Genomic DNA, 21,243 nt, shown 5'->3' on the forward strand with positions numbered 1-21,243 from the left:
CCGTACACTGCACATATTTGTCCAAAATTGTGGCTTTAACACAGAGAGCAGGCATTTCGTTCGCAGACCTACCCACGCGGATTCTTGCAAAGGGGAAAAGCCACGCAGGGGCGTGTGAAAGCCGAGCTGGGAGAATCCACCGCCTTTAGCCGGAGCCACCCATCCGCGGCGCGGACTGCATTAAGGAGCTGAAGCATCGCCAAGTTTTGCTCCCGCAGATGGGTCCCTAAGGTGGTCTGTGAGAGCCAGATTCGCTGGAAACAATGCAAATTAGGAGTAAACAAGACCTCGCCCATTAAGGGGAAGCTGCGGTCAAAGGCTTCCGTCCCGGCCTCCCCGCTGCGCTCCCTAGACTCTGGGAGCAGAGTGCATCGTCTCTCACCTCTTCGCCTCGATCCCTGCGCTTGCCTTCCAGGTCGCACCTACTTACTCGAGCTGCCTGTGGAGGATGGCAGCGTCTTCTCGGAGCAGCCTGCAGCCTCTCGGGCCGCCGGGGCCTCCTCTCTCCGGCTTGCGAGGAGCCCTCCTGGCGGTTCTGGTGCTGCTCGCGCTGCCGGACGCCTGGGGTGAGACGCGGGGCTGGGCTTTCGGGTCCCCAGGGTGGCGCGCAAAGGCGGGTGGGCTCTGGGGTCCCCGTTTGTGCCGGGACCCTGGTGGCCTCCGGGTGAGCGTGGAGTTGCCTTCTGCGGGGGGCGCTGGTGTGGTGCCAGCCGGGAGCGCGCAGGTGCTCGGCAGGTGCCGCGGGGAATTACCTGCTTTTGTGAGTTAACGAAGCCCCGCGGGAGCGGAGTGGAGTGCTGATCTCAGCGAAAGAAAGGGGGGTGGGAAATGCGACTAATCTGGTTTCTAACTTTAGCAAGCTCTTAAGTGTGGGGAAAGTTACTACACCTGTCCGAATGGATTTCCTCTTCTGTGCGGTGGCAAACACTGATTTCTACCTCGTGGTGGTGTTACTTGAATGGCATAAAGCGTGTCGGGGTCTAGCACAGAGCCTGCCACTTATTCATGTTCTATCCCTCAGCCGTGACTTCTGCCCTTCGTTCACCAGGGTGTTTGGAGAAGCAGTCCTGGGGGTGCAGTTCTCACCTTACACTGCCCTGCATCAGACTGCATTCACCCGCCCACGCCCCCAACCCACCACAGACACTCACCGAGAGCCTTCGTTTGCACAAATCCCATGGCCGCACTTGGGGTTAGAAGGGCAAGGGAAGCTCCAGGGCCCTCGCTGTCACAAGCTGCAGACAGAAGGGAAATGTGAGATGTTTACACAGTGTGGCATTTTAGTCATGCGGTTAGTACAAAATAAAACCTGTTATAACTATTTGGAAAGTTTGTGGAGGCATCTTCCCTTCCTTCCTTCCCTTTAAATAGGTAAACACCTTCATTTAGAATCCTTCTCTTATTTTTGGCCTTCTGAGAAGTCTTCTTAGTTTGCTTGGACTCCCTGGCAACATCTTCGTTGAAATGAGAGCCTTAATTGCTTTTGTCCCACCTCTTCTTGGTGACTGATTTTGTTCTCCACTGTCACTAGACATTACACATTCATTACTGATTGTGCCTTCTTTTCTAAGAGAGGAAGGAACAGGGAAAAACCAAGTTTCCACAAAAGTTGTTATTGGGGACGCCTGGGTGGCTCAGTCGGTTAAGCCTCTGCCCTTGGCTCAGGTCCTGATTTCAACATCAAACTCCTTGCTTAGCAGGGAGCCTGCTTCTCCCTCTTCCTGCCACTCCCCCTGCTTGTTCAGTCTCTCTCTCTCTCTCCCTCTCTCTGACAAGTAAATAAGTAAACTCTTTTTTAAAAAGCTGTTATTGGGGTGCCTCGGCGGTTCAGTCAGTTAAGCGGCTGCCTTCGACTTGCCTTCTGCTCGGGTCCTGATGCCAGGGTCCTCGGATCGAGCCCCACACTGGGCTCCCTGCTCAGCAGAGAGCCTGCTTCTCCCTCTGCCTGCTGCTCTGCCTGCTCATGCTCGCCCTCAGTCTCTCTGTCAAGTGAATACATGGAATAATCTTTTTTAAAAAGTCGTTATTAATATTTTATCTCCTTAGACATCGTAAAGTAACCTGTCAAGTGAAAAAACATGATAAAACCTAGAAGTCTTATTTTCAGAAGAGACATGCCAAGTAAATTAAGCAATCTGTTGTCAGTGCTTAGAAATGTTTGTGGACCTTATGTTATCTGGTCCTCTTCGTACTGGAATGCTAATTGCAAAATATATACATATATATATTTATTTACTAAGGTTATCATAATAACTTCAAAATGTGAAACAGCTAAACTATCTGGTAATTTACTTGCTAAAGGAATGTAGGCACCGAAAGTGCTGACGGAATGCTGATCAAAGCACTTTGGACGTGATGAGAAAGCTGTGTCTTCAAGGTGCATGCATATGGAAGTTGGGTGGTAGGGTTTTGTGAAATGTCCTTAATTGAGAGGCCAGGGCTCTGTTTTTTTTCAGCCTCTGCTACTGAGTAGCTATGAGCCTGGGGTCAGCAAGTCAATAAGTTCCCTGAGTTTCAGTGTCCATGTATATAAAATGGACATAATTCACATCTGGCAATCTGAGAGGATTACTGTAAAAAGCAAATGAGGTAGTGTATGTGACAGTGTTACGAAACCTGAAAATCCCCATGCAGATATATGAAGCCATGAGTAGGAGCGTCCCTCAAGAGAGTCTAACCGCCACCACATGTCTGTAAAGGGAGACATCTCAGCTTCAGTGATCAGAGAAGGCTGAGTGCGAAGGAGCATGGATTTAGCAACGGGTAAGGATTGAACCCAGAAATGATCGCGCAGGCTGATTCACAGGGGTAGTTATTTTACATACAGATTGGCCTATTAAGCCTACTAGGACGGTGTAGACTATAGGGCAGCTTCTGGCGCCCTCTTCTGGTCCTTGGGTGAGATGCGGCTCTGTTGTCCCGCTGTATAAAGACGGCTAGGTAGAAGGGAGGGAAGGCGGGTCGCTTTCTGTGATTTGCCACCTTTTGGGTTCAGATATGCTCAGATGAGCAGATTTATGGTTTATATGACCTCGTTTTACCTAATATAAATTTTATGATTGGACAAGTAACTTCAAAGTTTGTCTGCATAGAAGCAGAATGAAGAGAATTCTAATAAGGCCAGCTTAAGCAAACAAGAAAATAGCATAGCTGACAATACCTTCCACACATACGTACACAGACAGCCCCCCACACAGGCACACACACATCCAGGCTCTCTGTCAGAGACATGAAGAGGAAGAAACATGCTCAGTCTAATCACAAGTGACCAAAAGTTGACAAAAACAAAAACTTCAGAAAGTAGCAAGACTGGTTGAAATGATAGCTTTACATCCACTTGTAAACAGAGAAACTCATTGTGACTATTATGCCCTTGTAGATGTTAATTAATGATTATGTTAAATCATCATGATTAGCAAAGCACTTAAAATGTTTATTTCATTTGTATCATATTTTTAAATTTCTATTTATATGTAATATAAATTACATGGTTATAAATAAAAACTAGTATAGATATTTAAATATATTTAATATTTTACTATACATAATATATTACCTGTAATATAAAATAGTTATATTTCTGTTATCTAACAGTTTATATGTATATATTATGCAATATTTATTTAGAGGACATTATATATTATAATTCATTGTTATATAATTAACATATAATTGCATTATATATCATACATAATAGCTTCATTAAGCTATATGATATGAATATAATTTATAGTATTAATTCGCATAGTTTATGTGGTTTATAATTTATAATATACATTAATCTGTAAAATATATAATATGTATTGTAATATAATAAATTAATGTTATATATAACATACCAAGTTATCTATTAGAATCATACTATTACATATTAAATTAGATTATGTAATATACCAAATACATAATATACTAATATTATGAATGTATAAATATTTTTAAACATCAAACATAAATATGTAAATTTTTAAAATTATGTTCAATTAGCCACTGTACAGTACATAATTAGTTTTTGATGTAATGTTCAATCACTTATTAGTTAGTACAACACCCAGTGCTGATCACAACACGTGCCCTCCTCAATACCTATTACCTGTAACCCCCTCCCCCCACCCTCCTCCTTTGAAACCCTCAGATTGTTTCCCCAGGGTCCGTAGTCTCTCATGGTTCAACTCTCTCTCTGATTCTCTCGCTTTGGATTTCTCTCCCTTTTTTTATGGTCCTCCGTGCTATTGCTTATGTTCCACATATGACTGAAACCATATGATAATTGTCTTTCTCAGCTTGACTTACTTCACTTAACATAATCCCCTCCAGTTCCATCCATGTCAGTGCAAATGGTGCATATTCATCATTTCTAATGGCTGAATAATATTCCATTATATATATGTACCACATCTTCTTTATCCATTCATCTGTTGAAGGGCATCTCAGCTCCTTCCACAGTTTGGCTATTGCGGACATTGCTGCTATAAACACTGGGGTGCATGTGGCCCTTCTTTTCACTACATCTGTATCTTTGGTGTATATACCTAGTAGAGCAATTGCTAGGTTGTAGGGTAGCTCTGTTCTTAACACCTTGAGGAACTTCCATACTGTTTTCCAGAGAGGCTGTACCAGCTAGCTTTCCCACCAACAGTGTAAGAGGGTTCCCCTTTCTCCACAACTTCAACATTTGTTGTTTCTTGCCTTGTCAATTTTGGGCATTCTAACTGGTGTAAGGTGGTATCTCAGTGTGGTTTTGATTTGAATTTCCCTGATGGCTAGAGATGTTGAACATTTCTTCATGTGTCTGTTAGCCATTTGTATGTCTTCTTTGGAGAAATGTCTGTTCATGTCTTCTGCCCATTTTTTGACTGGGTTATTAATTTTTTGAGTGTTGAGTTTGAAAAGTTCTTTATAGATCTTGGATATCAGCCCCTTATCTGTAATGTCATTTTCAAACATCTTCTTCCATTCTGTGGGGTGCCTCTTAGTTTTGTTGACTGTTTCATTTGCTGTGCAGAAGCTTTTGATCTTGATGAAATCCCAAAAGTTCATTTTTGCTTTTGTTTACATGCCTTTAGAGATGTGTCTTGAAAGAGGTTGCTGTGGCCGATGTCGAAGAGGTTACTGCCCATGTTCTCCTCTAGGATTTTGATGGAGTCCTGTCTCACATTGAGTCTTTCATTCATTTTGAATTTTCCTATGTATGGTGTAAGGGAATGGTCCATTTTCATTCTTCCATATATAGCTGTCCAATTTTCCCAGCACCACTTACTGAAAATATTGTCATTTTTCCCTTAAAGATTTTTTCTTGATTTGTCAAAGATTAGTTGACGATAGAATTGAGGGTCCATTTTTGGAGTCTCTATTCTGTTCCATTAGTCTATGTGTCTGTTTCTGTGCCAATACATGCTGTCTTGGTGATCACAGCTTTGTAATAAAGCTTGGAATCAGGCAACATGAGACCCCCAGCTTTGTTTTTCTTTTTCATCATTCACTTGGTGATTCAGGTCTTTTCCTGTTCCATAAAAATTTTAGGACTTTTTGTTCTGGCTCTTTGAAAAGTGTCAATGGTATTTTAATAGGGATGGCATTGGAAGTGTAAATTGCTCTGGGCAGGATAGACATTTTAACAATGTTTCTTCTTCCAATCCATGATCATGGAATGTTTTTCCATCTTTTTGTGTCTTCCTCAATTTCTTTCATAAGTGTCCTATAGTTCCTAGAGTATAGATCCTTTGCCTCTTTTGTTAGGTTTATTCCTAGGTATCTTATTATATATTAAATTAGGTTATATAATATACCAAATATAATATATAGTATAATAATATCAATATATAAAGATTTTGATATTAAAAATATAAAATTTTTGGAAGTGCATACTCTTCTTTTTCTTTAACTGATAGAAGTGTTTAAATAAAACACTTGCAAATCTTTTCATAAAAGAGTAGAATATGCAGAATGGAGAGCAGAGTATAGTCCAGGTTGACAGTTTATGTTTAAACAAGAACATGGAAGTAATAAGTAGATTGTGCTTCTAGCACAGAATAAATCCATCTGCCTTGAATGAAAGTTTGAATCAGGAGTATTTCCAAGTGGACTCTGACACCCAAGGCAAAAACCACAATGAGATGACAATATACACCCACTAGAAAACCTAAAATGTTAAAAATTGACCATAGCAAGTATTGGCAATAAGGTGAAGTTCTGGATCATTACTCCATGGTAAAATGATACAACCACTTTGGAAAGCATTTGGGAAGTTTCTTAAAAAGCTAAACTCAAATGTGTCTATGACTGAGCATTTTACTCCTAGGTATTGACTCAAGAGAAATGAAAGCAATTGACTACACAGAGACTTGGGCGGGATTTTCATAGTGGCTTTATTTGTACTAGCCAATAACTAGAAATAATCTAGATGGCACTCAAGAGCCCAACAGGCAAATCAAATTAAGGTATATTGGTACAACTGATTATCACCCAGCAAAGAAAAAAAAAAAGAAATACTTTTATATATGCAACAAGCTGAGTGAATCTCAAAAATAATCATTCTGTGTAAAAGCTAGATCAACAAAACGGGGGGATAAAAGTACAAACCAAGGGAGTTGGTTTATATGAAATTCTAGAAGATCAAATCAATCTGAAGTAAGAAGCAGGCCAGAGATGGCCTAGAGAAGGAGGTAGAGAGACAGCTGGATTATAAAGCAAAATGAGAAAACTATTGGAGTGATGGAAATGTTTGTTATCTTGATTGTGGTAATGGTTTCATGGTGCACACAAGTGTCAATTTCATCACGTTATATACTTTAAATATTATTCAACTATTGTATTTAATATATCCTAAAGCTATGAAGAGTTTTTTTTTAAAAATAAACTTTGGTAGGTGAGTTTATGGAGTTCATATTAATATACTTCTTAGAATTTGAGGGATTAGGAACGAAGGAGGAAAAGGAAACCAGATCAGTCTTTCTCTAGTGAAGGCTCATATGTTTCTTTCAATTTCAGCTATTATCCCAATTTACATTTTTACTTCTACCTCACAGTAAGAAGAAGACAGTAGGTTCAAATTCTGTTCTCTAGGAATCCAGTTTCTAAAACTATACATTAATATCTCTTGTATTAGTTTCTTATTGCTGCTCTAACAAACTACCACAAACTAAATGGCTTACAAAAATGGAAATTTATTCTCTTACGGTTCTGGAGGTCAAATTCTCAAATGGGTCTGTAGGGCTGTGTTTCTTCTGGAGGCTCCAAGGGAGATTAGGTTTCCCTGCTCTTCTTGTCCAGAGGCTGCCTGCGTACTTTGGTTCATGGCCCCCTTTCCCTACCTTCAAAGCCAGCACTGGAATGTCTTAAAATCTCCTTCTTCTATCTTGGATCCTCTGCCTCCCTCTTTCAACGACCTTTGTGATTACATTGAGGGCCACCCAGATAACCCAGGATAATCTTCCCACCACAAGATTCTTAATTTAACCACATCTGCAAAGCCTGGTGCCATATGAGGTAACATTCGCAGGCTCCAGGGATTAGGGCATGGATGTCTTTGGAAGCTCATTGTTTAGGCAACCACGTATTTCTACAGATTTTCAAAATCTTAGCTGAGCCTGCTGATGGAATCCATTACCATTAGGGTCCAGCTTAGTAGCAAATGGTTGTAGCCCAGCAAGCAGCCGGCAGTGTGTACACTGAATATGGCTAATGAGACCCTAAAATATATGTAGATTCTAAAAACATAAACATGATAGAACAAAAGACAGGAAGGAAATAAACAGAGTGAGCATTTTCTACAGATCCTGCATTGCTGGGGAATTGATAATTGCTCATTGCACGTTAACTTGGTAAGGATGCATGTCATCTTAAAAGAATGTGTAACAAATAATCTAATAAGAAGAAATAACCATAGGGACTCCTGGGTGGCTCAGGTGGTTAAGCGTCCAACTCCTGATTTCGGATGAATTCAGGTGGTGCTCAGCACAGAGTCTGCTTGAGATTCTCTCTCTCTCTCCCTCTCACTGTGCCCCTCCCCCTGCTCACTCACGCTCGTGCTCTCTCTCTTTAAATAAATAAATAAAAGCTTTTTTCATACTCAAAATGAAGGCAAAAGAGAAGAATATAAGGAACATAGGAAAGGAACGACAAATAAAAATCAAATAATAAGATGATAGATCTAATCATGAATATGTCAACAATTATAGTAAATATAAATATAGTAAATATAAATATAGTAAATATACATATAAATATAAATTATAGTAAATATAAATATAAACAATTATAGTAAATATAGTAAATATAAATATAAATTCCACTTTACAGACAAAGATTAGTGGAGTGCTGCATTTCCCAAATTGTCGGCTGATGTGCCCTGGGAACCTTCAGGATCTCAGAGGAGACCCATGGGCTATTTTAAATATTTGGTGGAACAGCAATTCTGGGTATTTCTCAGATACTGTGCAACTACTGTCTCCCAATAGGCCTTGGCTATATTAGCTTGCAGTAGAGTTCTTCTATTTTTTCTTCAGTAGGTTCCTCTTGGTGACAACAAGTCTTTGCAAAACTGGGCTTTTAGCAGTGGCTGTGATAAAAGTATCAAAAGATAATTTTGTAGAATAAGAAATGAGGTGGTGGATTACAATTCAACTCTAAGGTTTGAGAAGTTGAGCAGTGTTCACCATCCCAATATGAAGAATGGTGGACAGGGTCGCCTCGTTGGTAAGTGGCTGATTTCGGTTCAGATCATGATTTCAGGTTCCTGGGATCAAGGCCTGCATTGGGCTCTGTGCTCAGCAGGGAGTCTGCTTGAGAATCTCTCTCCCTCTGTCTCCCTCCCACTCATGCATGTTCGCTCCCTCTCTCTCTCTCTCTCTCAAAATAAATAAATAAATAAATAAAGCTTTAGAACAAAATGAAAATCTCATGTCTATGTTCATTAGAGAAGCAAACATTTTAACATTATTAAGGTGTTCTGTTTCTTTGATCACATCTATGAAGCACACTGGAGAAAAAGAGGAAGTAAACAGAAGTTTCTCCATTAACTTGGATGTCACTGTGGTCTTGACCTCCAGGTCAGTGCAAAACTCCAGAACACTTTCCATTTGCCAAGCTGGCAAATCCTACTGATGAGTATGAGTTTCCCATTGGGACATCTCTGAAGTATGAGTGCCGCCCTGGTTACTATAGGAGAAGGTTCTTTATCACCTGCCTAACCAACTCAGTCTGGTCAAGTGCCGAAAACAAGTGTCAACGTAAGTACCTCTGGACTGAGAACTCTGTGTCAATCAAACATCCATAGAGCTGAATCAATTGTTCAGATTTTGGAACTAAGACACGTGCGATTATTATGTTTGCCTCAAGTAGAGTACATGTGACAATTATACTTTCTGTCACACGTTCTTACGGCTCTGACTTGGTGGCACCTCCATTACAAGGTAACTTCTTGAGAAATGACCTTCACAAGGCACAATGTGGGGAAAAGCTCCATTCAGTAGGGGTTTCCCATTGTCACCATTGAAACTACGTCACCAATGAGTCAGAAAAGGGAAGAAAAAGGTAGGTGGGGAGAGAATCCTGACTTCGAGATCTTTGATTTAAGCTGGTTGGATGACAAAATAACCACTTCAGTAATAAGTAAAGTTTGCATTTTGGGGGGATGCACAACACAGGGAAAAGATCAATTAGGAGGGGAGGTCTTTTTTTGGAAGTGGAGCTTAGTAGGTGGCTGACTCTGAGGCACTCTTGTTAGTTTCTCCGAGGAGGCAAAATCTGTGGAACGACAAATACTTTTCAGTAAACTCTAGCCAGGTTGGGACTTAGGTACTTACTGAGAGAAGTTCGGCATGTTCTATACACAATCCCCCAGTTCTGCTTCTCCCCCATAGGGAGATCATGTGGAACTCCTCCAGAGCCTGCCAATGGCAAAATGACTGTAAACGGAGATGCCCGGTTTGGATCAACAGTTAATTACGCCTGTAATGAAGGGTGAGTGGACAGCAGCATCATTTGGGTTGACAGTTCCAGAATTGTAGCACCAACCTCTAAACAAGAGTCTTAGAAAGTCTTCCTGTCCATTCAAACCATAGCAATAAGATTTCGAAGTAGACGTGGTGGCTTGAATCCAGGTATTAAACTACATTTGAAATGACTAAACAAATATTTGAAAAATAGGAAACACCTGTATCTGTGCTAGAAACTTGGGGGTGGGGAGGAAAGATGTCTATGGCACACCAAATTCATGCACCTAGAACCAAGTGAAATGTTCACTACATGGGAAGGACCAGGTCTCTAAAGCAGCAAATGGAACAACCATTAGTGGCTCTGCGCACATATTCCCACCCCAAAGCAACAAGAGCTGGAGATGGTGGACTCAGAAGTGGGAAAGAATGACTTGTTTAGGATGATGGAGCCATGAGGTGCAGAGGCAAATCTTGATTGTTATAGCCCCTCTCCAGAAATGGGCACGGTGCAGAAATTTGCTGTGGCTTATCCTTAAAGGAGATAGCCAATTCAGGAAAGAAGTAGGGAGACTGCTTTGCCTTATATCTTAACTTTCGCTTTTTTAAAAAAACTTATTTATTGCTTACTTAAAAGACATATAATATAACATAAGTGATCATTAAAATCAGGAAGAAATAAAGTGAACTTCAGGGTATATGCTATCCACCTTAGGAAACATTGCTAGAACCTTAGACATCTCCACTGTGCCATTCCCAGTTCCCATTCCTCCACCTCCAGAATCTCTCTGGAAATAACTGTCCTGAATTCTATGTCGTTCACTCTCTTGCATTTGTTTTCCATTTTCCCCCATATATCCCTACTCAGTTTAGATTTCACTATACATATTTTCAGCTTTATATAAGTGGCATGATATTACATGCGTTTCTCTGCAACTTGCTTTTTCACTGAGCATTTTGTTTCTCACAATTATCCATGTGGTTGTGGTTAATTCAGTTTCGCTTGGGATAATATTTCCTTGAATGGATATACCACTACTCATTATCTCTTGGTTGTTATATTTGGATTCTTTCTCATATGTTTTTCTTTGTTTTGTTTTGGCTATCATAAGTATTCCCAATATAAATGCACATGTCTCCTAGTGCCCAAGTGTAAATTTCTCTAGGACAGTGGTTTTCACACTAATTTTGTTATGATGCACAGATAAGAAATATATTTTACAATACATATACACACTCACACACATACACCTCACACACACATATATATAAATTAAAGTACCAAAAACTTCTCACCATTTCTAATTAACAGCATACTGGAGGTTCAAGCCAGGACAATTGATCATGAAAAAGAAACAAAAGGTGTCCAAATTGGAAAGGAGAGTTGAAACAACCTCTGTTTGCAAATAATGTGTTTTGTAAAGAAAATCCTAAGGAATGAACACAAACACACACATCCCCAAAACCCATTACATCTAACAGATAGTTCAGCAAGATTCACCTATCAGACCAACATGCAAAATTAAATGGCATCTCTATACACTAACAATGAACACTCTGAGAATGAAATTAAGAAAGCAGTTCCACCTACAATAACATCAAAAGAACAACTTAACTTCAAAATAACCTGAACTAAAGAAATGTAAGATTGTACACTGAAGATTATGAAACACTGTTGAAAACAAAATCAAAGGGGATCTAAATAAATGGAACCACATCCTATATTCCTGGATTGGGTGAGTTAATATTGTTAACATTGTAACAATATTGAATATTATAGAATTATGCAATATTGATCTCACCAAATTGATGTACAGATTTAATTCCATGCCCATAAAATTCCAGCATCCTTTTGTAGAAATCAACAACTGATCCTAAAATTCTTCTGGCAATGCAAGGCACCCAAACAGTCAAAACAGTCTTGAAAAAGAAGAAAGTCTCACTTTCAAACTGACTCTAAACCTACAGCAATGGAGAATGTGTGGTACTGGCATCAGGACAGATGTATAGATCAATAGAATAGAATTGAGAATGCAGAAATAAACCCACACACTTACGGTCAACTCCTTTTCAGCAAGGGTACCAGGACAATCCGACGGTGAAAGAATAGTCTTTTCAACAACTGGTCCTGGGGCAACTAAACAACCAAATACAAACGCACAAAGTAGGAGGAATGAGTATCATGAATCATGTTAACAGATTAAGCCTGAAATGTTTGAGTAACCCCACTTGGCCTAGAAGTATAATGAATATTTTCTCTGCATTGCTACATTGGTTTTAGAATATCTTCTTTCACATTTTTTCCTTTTATTCTCATAGGAATGATAGGTTTAATAAAGTTCCATTCTCAAGCTGTCCTTGTCTGGCTTTACAACCAATTTATCTATATGAAATGAGCAGAGCGTGTTTCTTTTCCAAAGCAGGCTGGATCCGTCGCTCTTTTCTTCCAATTTCTTCTTGTTTTTCTGGGTTCTTTTAAATATATTTGAGGCTATTTAATTAGGTGCATGCACATTGAATACTTCCAAGAGCGTTAAAACTTATTATAGCAGGTTGCTCCTTCTTTCTAATAATGCTTTTTCCGTTAAAGTCTATTTTGTGTGTACACTTACACTCCTATTATATATTTGATATAACTACATTGCTTTTTGATTATTTACTCACTCTCTTTAAATCTTTTTACTTTTTACTCTCCTGTATCATTCTATGTTACATGAGTCTCTGATAAATAACCAATAGTTAGATTTCCTTCATCCAGTTTGATAATGTCTACCTTTTAACTAAGGAGTTTAATGCATTTGCTTTTAATGCAACCACTAATCTTTAAAATTAGTGCCTACTACCTTATTTTGTGTTTCTATTTATACCAATTTTAGGTTTTCACACTTCCTCAACTTTTGTGTCCATTAGGTTTTATATTTTTTTTCCATTACGTCCTTCACTAGCTTGGAAAATAGGGTCTCTATTTCTATTTACTTAGAAGTTCTCCTGGAAACTTTAACTTGTACATTTGAAAAATGTGAAAGTTAATCCCTACATTTATCTCCCTGCTTGCAACACATGGATATAAGAAAATTTCAACAAATTTGCATTTGCAAATATAGTCAATAGTACATTGAATTTATGTGATCACATTCATTTATGAATTTGTGTAATCAATATAGAAAGCTAGAAGTTAAGGAAAAAATGTAAAGGGCTAGCATTGTAGTCCAGTGACTCAATCTTGACCTAAAAAAATGGAGAAAAAAATTCAGATGGATCTTAATGGATTTAACTCAGTAGGATAAAAATTTTTAAGTATAATTTCCAACTGAACTAATAATATAGAAAAATTAATCCGTGTAGGAGGACAGCCGATGTTCTTGTTATAAGTATACCTACACAAAAGACGGAAGGATTGACTCTAAGCCCCTGTCACCCAAAGTATGGCTCACAGACCAGCAAGGTCGGCATCTCCTGGGAGCTTGTTAGAAATGCAGAATCTTCATACCTACTGAATCTGAATCACATTTTCACATGATCCGTGCATGATTTTTGAGGCACATAAAACTTTTGAAAAAGCCTGCCCTAAACTAGAACCATGTTAACTTCTGTAAGAAAGAGTTTGGGTAATTTTGTTCTTCATTACTGGGATTTCTGTACCTCCCACTTTTGACTACGTTATATACATATTAATTTTTTAATTCAGATTTAACAAGCTATTACTAGAAGTTTCAGTTCCAAGATAAGACGGGAAGACTCACTTTTCCCTGAATCTCTCTTTACATGTAACTAAATACCCTGGAAATTGTTCAACATGCAAGCATAGAAAGACTTGGAAAGGTGGAAAGAAGCTGGACTGAGGACCTCGGAACTTAAAGAATGACACTGCAGTGACGCCCCTGGGTTTTCTCTTTATGTCCCAGACTGGATGCTAGAAAGGAAAGCAATTCCAGATAGTCAACAGGCAGGGACAGACAGGGAGAGTAAAGTCTGGTCAAAGGACTGGGAAAAGGGAAGCTCAGTGAGGATGTAGTGGGAAGATGCATTGATGGCTCCAGTGGCTCAGTCTGCCCATGTGAACAGCATAAGCAGAATCAGGGATGGGTCGGGGAGTCTATCCTTCTTATGTCCCACAGCCCTGGGAAGCAGCAGGTCCCAGTCCACGAGCAGCTGTATTAATGGGACGACCTGGGCTTTAGTCTCAATGACAAATTTACCACATGCCCCACACCAGCCAGCTGCAGTGAGCCCTATTCTGCCTGTAGTGACAGTGTCAACAGAGCTCAGGTGGCAACACCTAGACTTCAAGCCAGCAGTAAGAGGGTTCCTCCACTCACACAGCAAGTTAGGAATAGCCTTGAACAGGTCTGAAATCAAGGTGTCAGCAGGTTGGTTCCTACTGGGAGCTCTGAGGAAGAATCCATTTCATGCTTTTCTCCTAGCTTCTGGTGGTTGCCAGCTGTCCTTGGCATCATGAGCTATAAACACATCATTCCTACCTCTGCATCTGTTCTCATGTGGCTTTTCCTCTGTATGTGTCAACATTGTCTGTCTCCTTGTCCAGATTTCCTTCTTCTTCTGAGGACAACAGTCACTGCATTAGGGCCCATGTTAATCCAGTATGACCTCATCTTAACTCTCTTATATCTGCAAAGACCTTGTTTCCAAAAACAGTCAGATTCTAAGGTTTCAGGACAGGAATTTGGAGGCACACTATTGACCCCAGTGCGGACACAAACAGACATTTCACTGAAGAGAGTCTATCAATGGAAAGTAAGTACAGGAAAAGATATTCAGCTTCGTTAGCTATTAAGAAAATGCAAATTAAAACAACAATAGAACAATACTACACATGTATCAAACTACACACTACAAACTAGTGAAAACAGCAGATGCAAGCATGGTTGTAGAGGAACTGGATCACGCATTCATTGGTGATAGGTACAGAAACTGGTAAACCCACTCTAGAAAACACAAATGAGCGATCAAGCCATGGAAAGCCATGGGGGAAATTTAACTGCAATTTATTAAGTGAAAGAATCCAATCTGAACAGGTTCAATACTGTATAAAATTCCAGGGAAGTGGCATTCTGGAAAAGAAAATATGGAGTAAAAATATCCATAGTAGCCAAGGGGTAGGAGGAGGGAGAGACAAATACGCAGAGCTCCAAAGATGTTTAGGGCAGTGAAACTACTCTGTGTCATTCTGTAAGGGTGCATCCATGTCATTAGATGTTTGTCCAGACCCATAGTCTGTACAATGCCAAGACTGAACCTGGCTGTAAACTCTGGACTACAGGGGATAATGATGTATCAATGTAGGTTCATCAGTTGCAGGCCACTGTATCGGTCTCGTGGGGGATGTGGATAATGTGGGAAGGTATGCATGTGTAGGGAAAGGGAGTATATGGGAAATCCCCTGTATCCTCTGGCCAATATTACCATGAACCCAGAACTGCTCTTAAATATAGTCTGTATAAAAACGGAATACTTGTAAGCATACTCACATACCCACAAATTAGTACAAACAAAACTGAGGAAGTCTGAATAAAATTGGTGATCATACCTATGTCAGAATCCTGGTTTTAATATTTTACTACAGTTTTGCAAGACATTATCCATGGGAGAAATTTACATTTTCCAAGTCTTATGGCACACTTTGAACAGTTTGAGGCTTACTATGTGAGTATTGCTGCCTTTAACGTTTTACATAGGAAATCCATGTTCAACGTGTTTTGTTCTGCTTAGATTTCCTTTGGTTCTAGTTTGAAGAACTTAAACATGTTAGGCTTAAATTAAAATGTAGCTCAAAGTAGTTAAGAACAGAGGACCCATTTAGCTTAGACATTCGAATAAAGATGTAAAATTTGGGAAAGTGATAGTATACTATCACAAATTGTGATATATATGCTATGTCATATACTATGTCTACGTAGTATATGTATACATATATGTACATATATATACATATACATAGTATATACCATGTCATATACTATGACAAATGGAAATTGTCCTTCTGAAATCTCCAGGATTGCACTCTCTCGTAAGTAGCCATTTCAGTAGGAAAATGAACAGGGAAAATAACATTCGTTCTTCCTTCCCTCTAGATACCGACTTATTGGTAAGACCTCTATTGCATGCATCATCTCAGACAAGACTGTCACGTGGGATGACGATCCACCTATCTGTGAGAGTGAGTTGAAACAGTCCTTGCTATTACCCTTTCCAATAGATTCTAAGTTTCCCCCTAAAGTTATACAAATCTTAAGTGGATTCCTTTTGTGCATTCTATCCCTCAAAACCTATGGGGTTTCTGGCAACTGCTTCCTTATGTTTCCCTTATCTTGTGCCTTTTCTGAATCTGGGGACTCAATGCATAAAAGCCTTCAAACCTTAGTTTTCCTTCAATTAATTCAGAATGATGTTGATTGTGCCACCCCCAGTATAACAATCACTCTGCTTGGCGAATTACTCGAGGTTTTTCTAAAGCGATGCTCTGCAAAGCTGTGCATCAACCAACACTAGCACACACGTGGAGGTCCACAAAACCTCTTGAGAGGCACCATGTGCTATAAGCCTCAAAATGGACATAGATTTTGACCCACTCCTTAGAATTTATACTTGGAAAATAAATACAGATTTTTCCGAGGAATTCACTATACACTTCTCATTGCTTCATTCATCATAATAGCAAAAATGTTAAGGTAACCTAAATGTTTCCAGCTATGGATTGGAAAGTACAGGAAGGAAAGAGTCATGTTAAAAATGACTATCGAGAATTCCCTAAGAAACATGAAATCGAGCCACGCAGAATTAGAAGAGATACATCCAGGGGCACTTGGGTGACTCGTTCTATTAGATGTCTGGCTCTTGGTCTCAGCTGAGGTCTTGATCTCAAGGTTGTGTGTTTGAGCGCTCTGCTGGACTCCACACTTGGCTTGGAGCCTACTTACAAAAGAAGAGGAGGCTCAAGAGGAGAAAGAACATGAAGATGACAAAGAAGGAGGAGGAGGAGGAGGAGAAGGAGGAGAAGAAGAAGAAGAAGAGGAGGAGGAGGAGGAGGAGGAGGAGGAGGAGGGAGGAGAAAGAGATGAAGGGGGGAGGAGGAGGAGGAGAAGAGGAAGAGGAAGAAGAGGAACTACATCCATACACTGGAATGTTATTCAGCTAAAATAAGAAAAACAAAAGAACAAAGAAACACGATGTCAGGGACATACGATGATATATAAATATGTAAGTTATACACTTCTTTGTGAAAAAAATTAGATGACAAAACAGTACTCTGGCTAGATCTCTTTATTTAAAGGTAATATATCTATTCCTAGATTTTCATCTTTATTTCTAATTCTCTAACCTTTCTTATAGCTAATCTTTGGTGAATGGCTTCAAGCCTCCTTGGTGAAGGTGGGACGAAACTTCGGTATATGTTCTGGCCGTGTAGCAGCATGCTTTCTTAAGATAATGATTAAAAAAAATTTTTTAAAAAGAAGAAGAACATCCTATCTTCTATTCATTTGAGCTTCTCTGAGTCTGTCCATAGGCTCCCAAGTCTGGGAAATGGTTGATGAATAACCATAATTTTTTTTTTCAGTGATTCAATCAGAGGTAGATTTTTTCCGCTTGTAGCCATCAAATAATATTTAACTGCACTCTTTATCTATTTCAGTTTTAGAGGATCCACAAAAATTAGCCAGGGACAAAGATCTCTGCAGGCAAGTCATTCTGATCTGTGTTTCAGTCGCCTCTGACTATTAAGTGCTGCCACTTGGCTCCTGCCAGCCTGAGGTCCTTTGGTCTCCACTGAATTCAGGAAACCCAGAGCAATAACAAAGCTTCCAATTGTCACAAATGTCATTCCCAGCCTACAGAGAATAGCCATCAGAGAGTCTGTCAAGAATACGGAAAATTCCCCAGGAATGTTTTTCTCAAAGCATTGGGTGAAAGGATAAAAGGTCTCTCTTTGAACACCCCACCCCCAGGCATATAGTTAAGGAGTGGAGGAACAGGACTCCCATAAGTCCACTCTGGCATTCCTAAGTCCCTAAGCCATAGGATTTCTTCCTCAGGACTATACTAAGAAAGGTCCTGTATTGCGGCTTCATTTAGTGTAGGTCACCCTCTAACACAGTGAATTCACAACCTTAATTCTTTTTCTTTTGGAGGGTACCTTCTTGCAGGTCCTAATTGGTACCCCCCACTTTCCCCCCCAACCACCACCCCAACTCCACTTCCAGGTCTTTCAGGACTTGAATCAGGTTGAGGAACCACAATTATGGTGAAGTATTAAGGGTAGGTCCTGAGGAAGATCAGCAGTCCCTGAAATTCGAGTTGCCAGATTTAGTAAACAAAAACACAAGATAGCCAGTTAAACTTGAAGTTCAGCACAGCAACACATATTTTTGTATTCTAAATATGTGCCTTGCAATATTTGGGATATACTTATATTTAGAAGTAGCTTTCATTGTTTTTCTGAAATTCAGATCTAACTGGACATCTGTGTTCTTCTGGCAACCCTACCAGGGCAGCTACTCAGGACAGGTCATTACAGGTTCTTTGGACAAAGGGAGGCTTACCTCCTCACACAGGGGAGGAGGGGCTGCTGCTTCTAGCAAAGGAGGCTCAGCAGAATTTCCAGGTACAAGGTGTTCAGCATCCTTAGCATCTGTCCATGTATGTCCATTTCAAATTTTATTTATATTTTTAAGATTTTATTTCTTTTTTGACAGAGAGAGGGACAGTAAGAGACAGAACACAAGCAGGCAGGGGGAGTGGGAGAGAGAGAAGCAGGCTTCCTGCCCAGCAAAGAGCCCCATGCAGGGCTCCATCCCAGGACCCTGGGATTCTAACCTGAGCCAAAGGCAGACATTTAACAACTAAGCTACCCAGGCACCCCTCTCCATCTCAATTTTTAGAGTCCTCCTTTTCCCAATCAATGTTCAGACTTTAACATAAGAGAGCTGTTAAGTTGTGAAGTCAATTTACCTTGGAATCCAGCCACAGGATTAGATGTTGGATTTGTTCTTCAGAAATCTGGGCTCTGTAGCTACAGAGTGCAAGTGTCTTTTCGGGCAGATACTAGAAGCGTTCAGAGGCAGACCCTGAGTGGGAATTTAAAGCACTTTCTTTCAGTTAAAGTCTTCAATGCACTTAGAAGTAACCAACCAACGGACTCTTTTTTCTTCCTCCCCTTCCTCCTCCTCTCCCTGCCTCCCTCCCTTCCACTCCCTCCCTGTTTCTTTCATACACTGGCTAGGACCACCACTAAAATTTTTGATATGGATGGGGACACAGGGTATCTTGCTCTTGTTCCCCCACTCAAAGGGAAAGTTTGAAACATTTCACCATTAAGGTAGTATTTGCTATAGGCTTTTTGTAGATCCCCATTTTCAGGGAAAGGAAATTCCCTAATATTCTTCATGGCAAAGAATTTTTTGTCATTAAGTCATGTTGAAGTTTATCAAGCACTTTGGCTACATATCTGGAAATAATCATATTGTTTCTCCATTACTCTCTTAGTGGAATGAATTGTTTTCACGACTTTTTTTTATGTTAGTCACCATACATACTTCATTAGTTTTTGATGTAGTGTTCCATGATTCATTATTTGCATATAACACCCAGTGCTCATTTCAGTACATGCCCACCTCAATACCCATCACCAGCCTAACCCATGCCCCTCACCTCCTTCCCTCTGAAACCCTCAGTTTGTTTCCCAGAGTCCATTGTCTCTCATGGTTCATCTTCCCCTCTGATTCTCCTCCCCTTCAGTTTTCCCTTCCTTCTCCTAATGTCCTCCATGCTAGTCCTTATGTTCCACAAATAAGTGAAACCATGTAACAATTGTGTTTCTCTGCTGGACTGATCTCACTTAGCATAATCCCCTCCAGTTCCACCCATGTCGATGCAGTATTCATCACTTCTGATAGCTGAGTAATAATCCTTTGTGTGTATGAACCACATCTTTATCCACTCATCTGTTGAAGGGCATCTCGGCTCCTCCCAGAATTTTGCTATCGTGGACATTCCTCCTAGGAACATTGCGGTGCATGTGACCCTTCTTTTCACTACATCTGTATCTTTGGGGTAAATACCCAGTAGTGCAATGTCTGGATCATAGGGTAGCTCTATTTTTATCTTTTTGAGGAACCTCCATACTATTTTCCAAAGTGGCTATGCCAGCTTGCTTTCCCACCAAGAGTGTAACTCAACCATTCTCTTACACCATGCACAAAGATAAACTCAAAATGGATGAAAGACCTCAATGTGAGACAGGAATCCATCAAAATCCTAGAGGAGAACATAGGCAGTAACCTCTTCGACATCGGGCCACAGCAACTTCTTTCAAAACGCGTCTCCAAAGGCAAGGGTGAAAAAAAGCAAAAATGAACTTTTGGGACTTCATCAAGATAAAAAGCTTCCACACAGCAAAGGAAATGGTCAACAAAACTAAGAGGCAACCCACGGAATGGGAGAAGATATTTGCAAAGGACATTACAGATAAAGGGCTGATATCCAAGATCCGTGAAGAACTTCTCAAACTCAAACCCAAAAAACAAATAACCAAATCAAAAAATGGGCAGAAGACATGAACAGACACTTCTCCAGAGAAGACATACAAATGGCTAACAGACGCATGAAAAAATGTTCAACATCATTAGCCATCAGGGCAATTCAAATGAAAACCACATTGAGATACCCCCTTACACCAGTCAGAGTGGTCACAATTGACAAGGCAAGAAACAAGAAATGTTGGAGAGCATGTGGAGAAAGGTGAACCCTCTTACACTGTTGGTGGGACTGTTTTCATTACTTTTTGAAAAGCAAGCTGAGTTTGAATTCTAATCTTACCTTCTTGGAATAAAACGACTTGGTCATAAGATTTTATCATTCTTTTATGTTGTTCAATATACGTAATATATTTTAAATGTTTTTCAGGTATGATTTATATATCATAAGAGTTACTCTTTTAAACTATAAATTTAATGCTTTTTACTGTATTCATGGAGTTGTGAGACCAGCACCACTAATTCTAGAACACTTTTATCATTCCATTCCTATTGATTTTTTAGAGAGATTTGACTGTAGTATCTTTCCCTGGAAAACCCCTTATGAGGGTTTTTTCTCTCTCTCTTTTAAGATTTTTTTTATCTATTTAACAGAGAGAGAGAGAGAGAGAGAGAGAGAGAGAGAGCATGCGAGAGCATAAGCAGAGGGACCAGGAGAGGGAGAATGCAGACTCCTCACTGAGCAGGGAACCCAACACAGGGCTGGATCTCAGGGTCCTGGGAACATAACCCGAACCAAAGGTGGACATCCAACCGACCTT

General features: G+C 40.0%; 1 protein-coding gene across 1 annotated transcript in view; it reads left to right on the top strand.

The window, feature by feature from the left end:
* LOC308355929 (complement receptor type 1-like) overlaps positions 1-21,243 on the top strand; it is a gene marked incomplete at both ends in the record, with an annotated part of 62,333 nt that overhangs the window by 33,183 nt on the left and 7,907 nt on the right. The window contains 8 exons of the mRNA XM_080824492.1: positions 416-735; positions 857-1,291; positions 8,591-8,694; positions 9,048-9,227; positions 9,861-9,960; positions 14,570-14,687; positions 15,147-15,232; positions 16,025-16,110. Coding sequence (XP_080680618.1) covers positions 416-735; positions 857-1,291; positions 8,591-8,694; positions 9,048-9,227; positions 9,861-9,960; positions 14,570-14,687; positions 15,147-15,232; positions 16,025-16,110 — 1,429 coding nt within the window. The remainder of the gene's footprint in view (positions 1-415; positions 736-856; positions 1,292-8,590; positions 8,695-9,047; positions 9,228-9,860; positions 9,961-14,569; positions 14,688-15,146; positions 15,233-16,024; positions 16,111-21,243) is intronic.

Source organism: Martes martes, assembly GCF_963455335.1.
Source record: "Martes martes genome assembly, chromosome: 15".
NCBI classification, from domain to species: Eukaryota; Metazoa; Chordata; class Mammalia; order Carnivora; family Mustelidae; genus Martes; species Martes martes.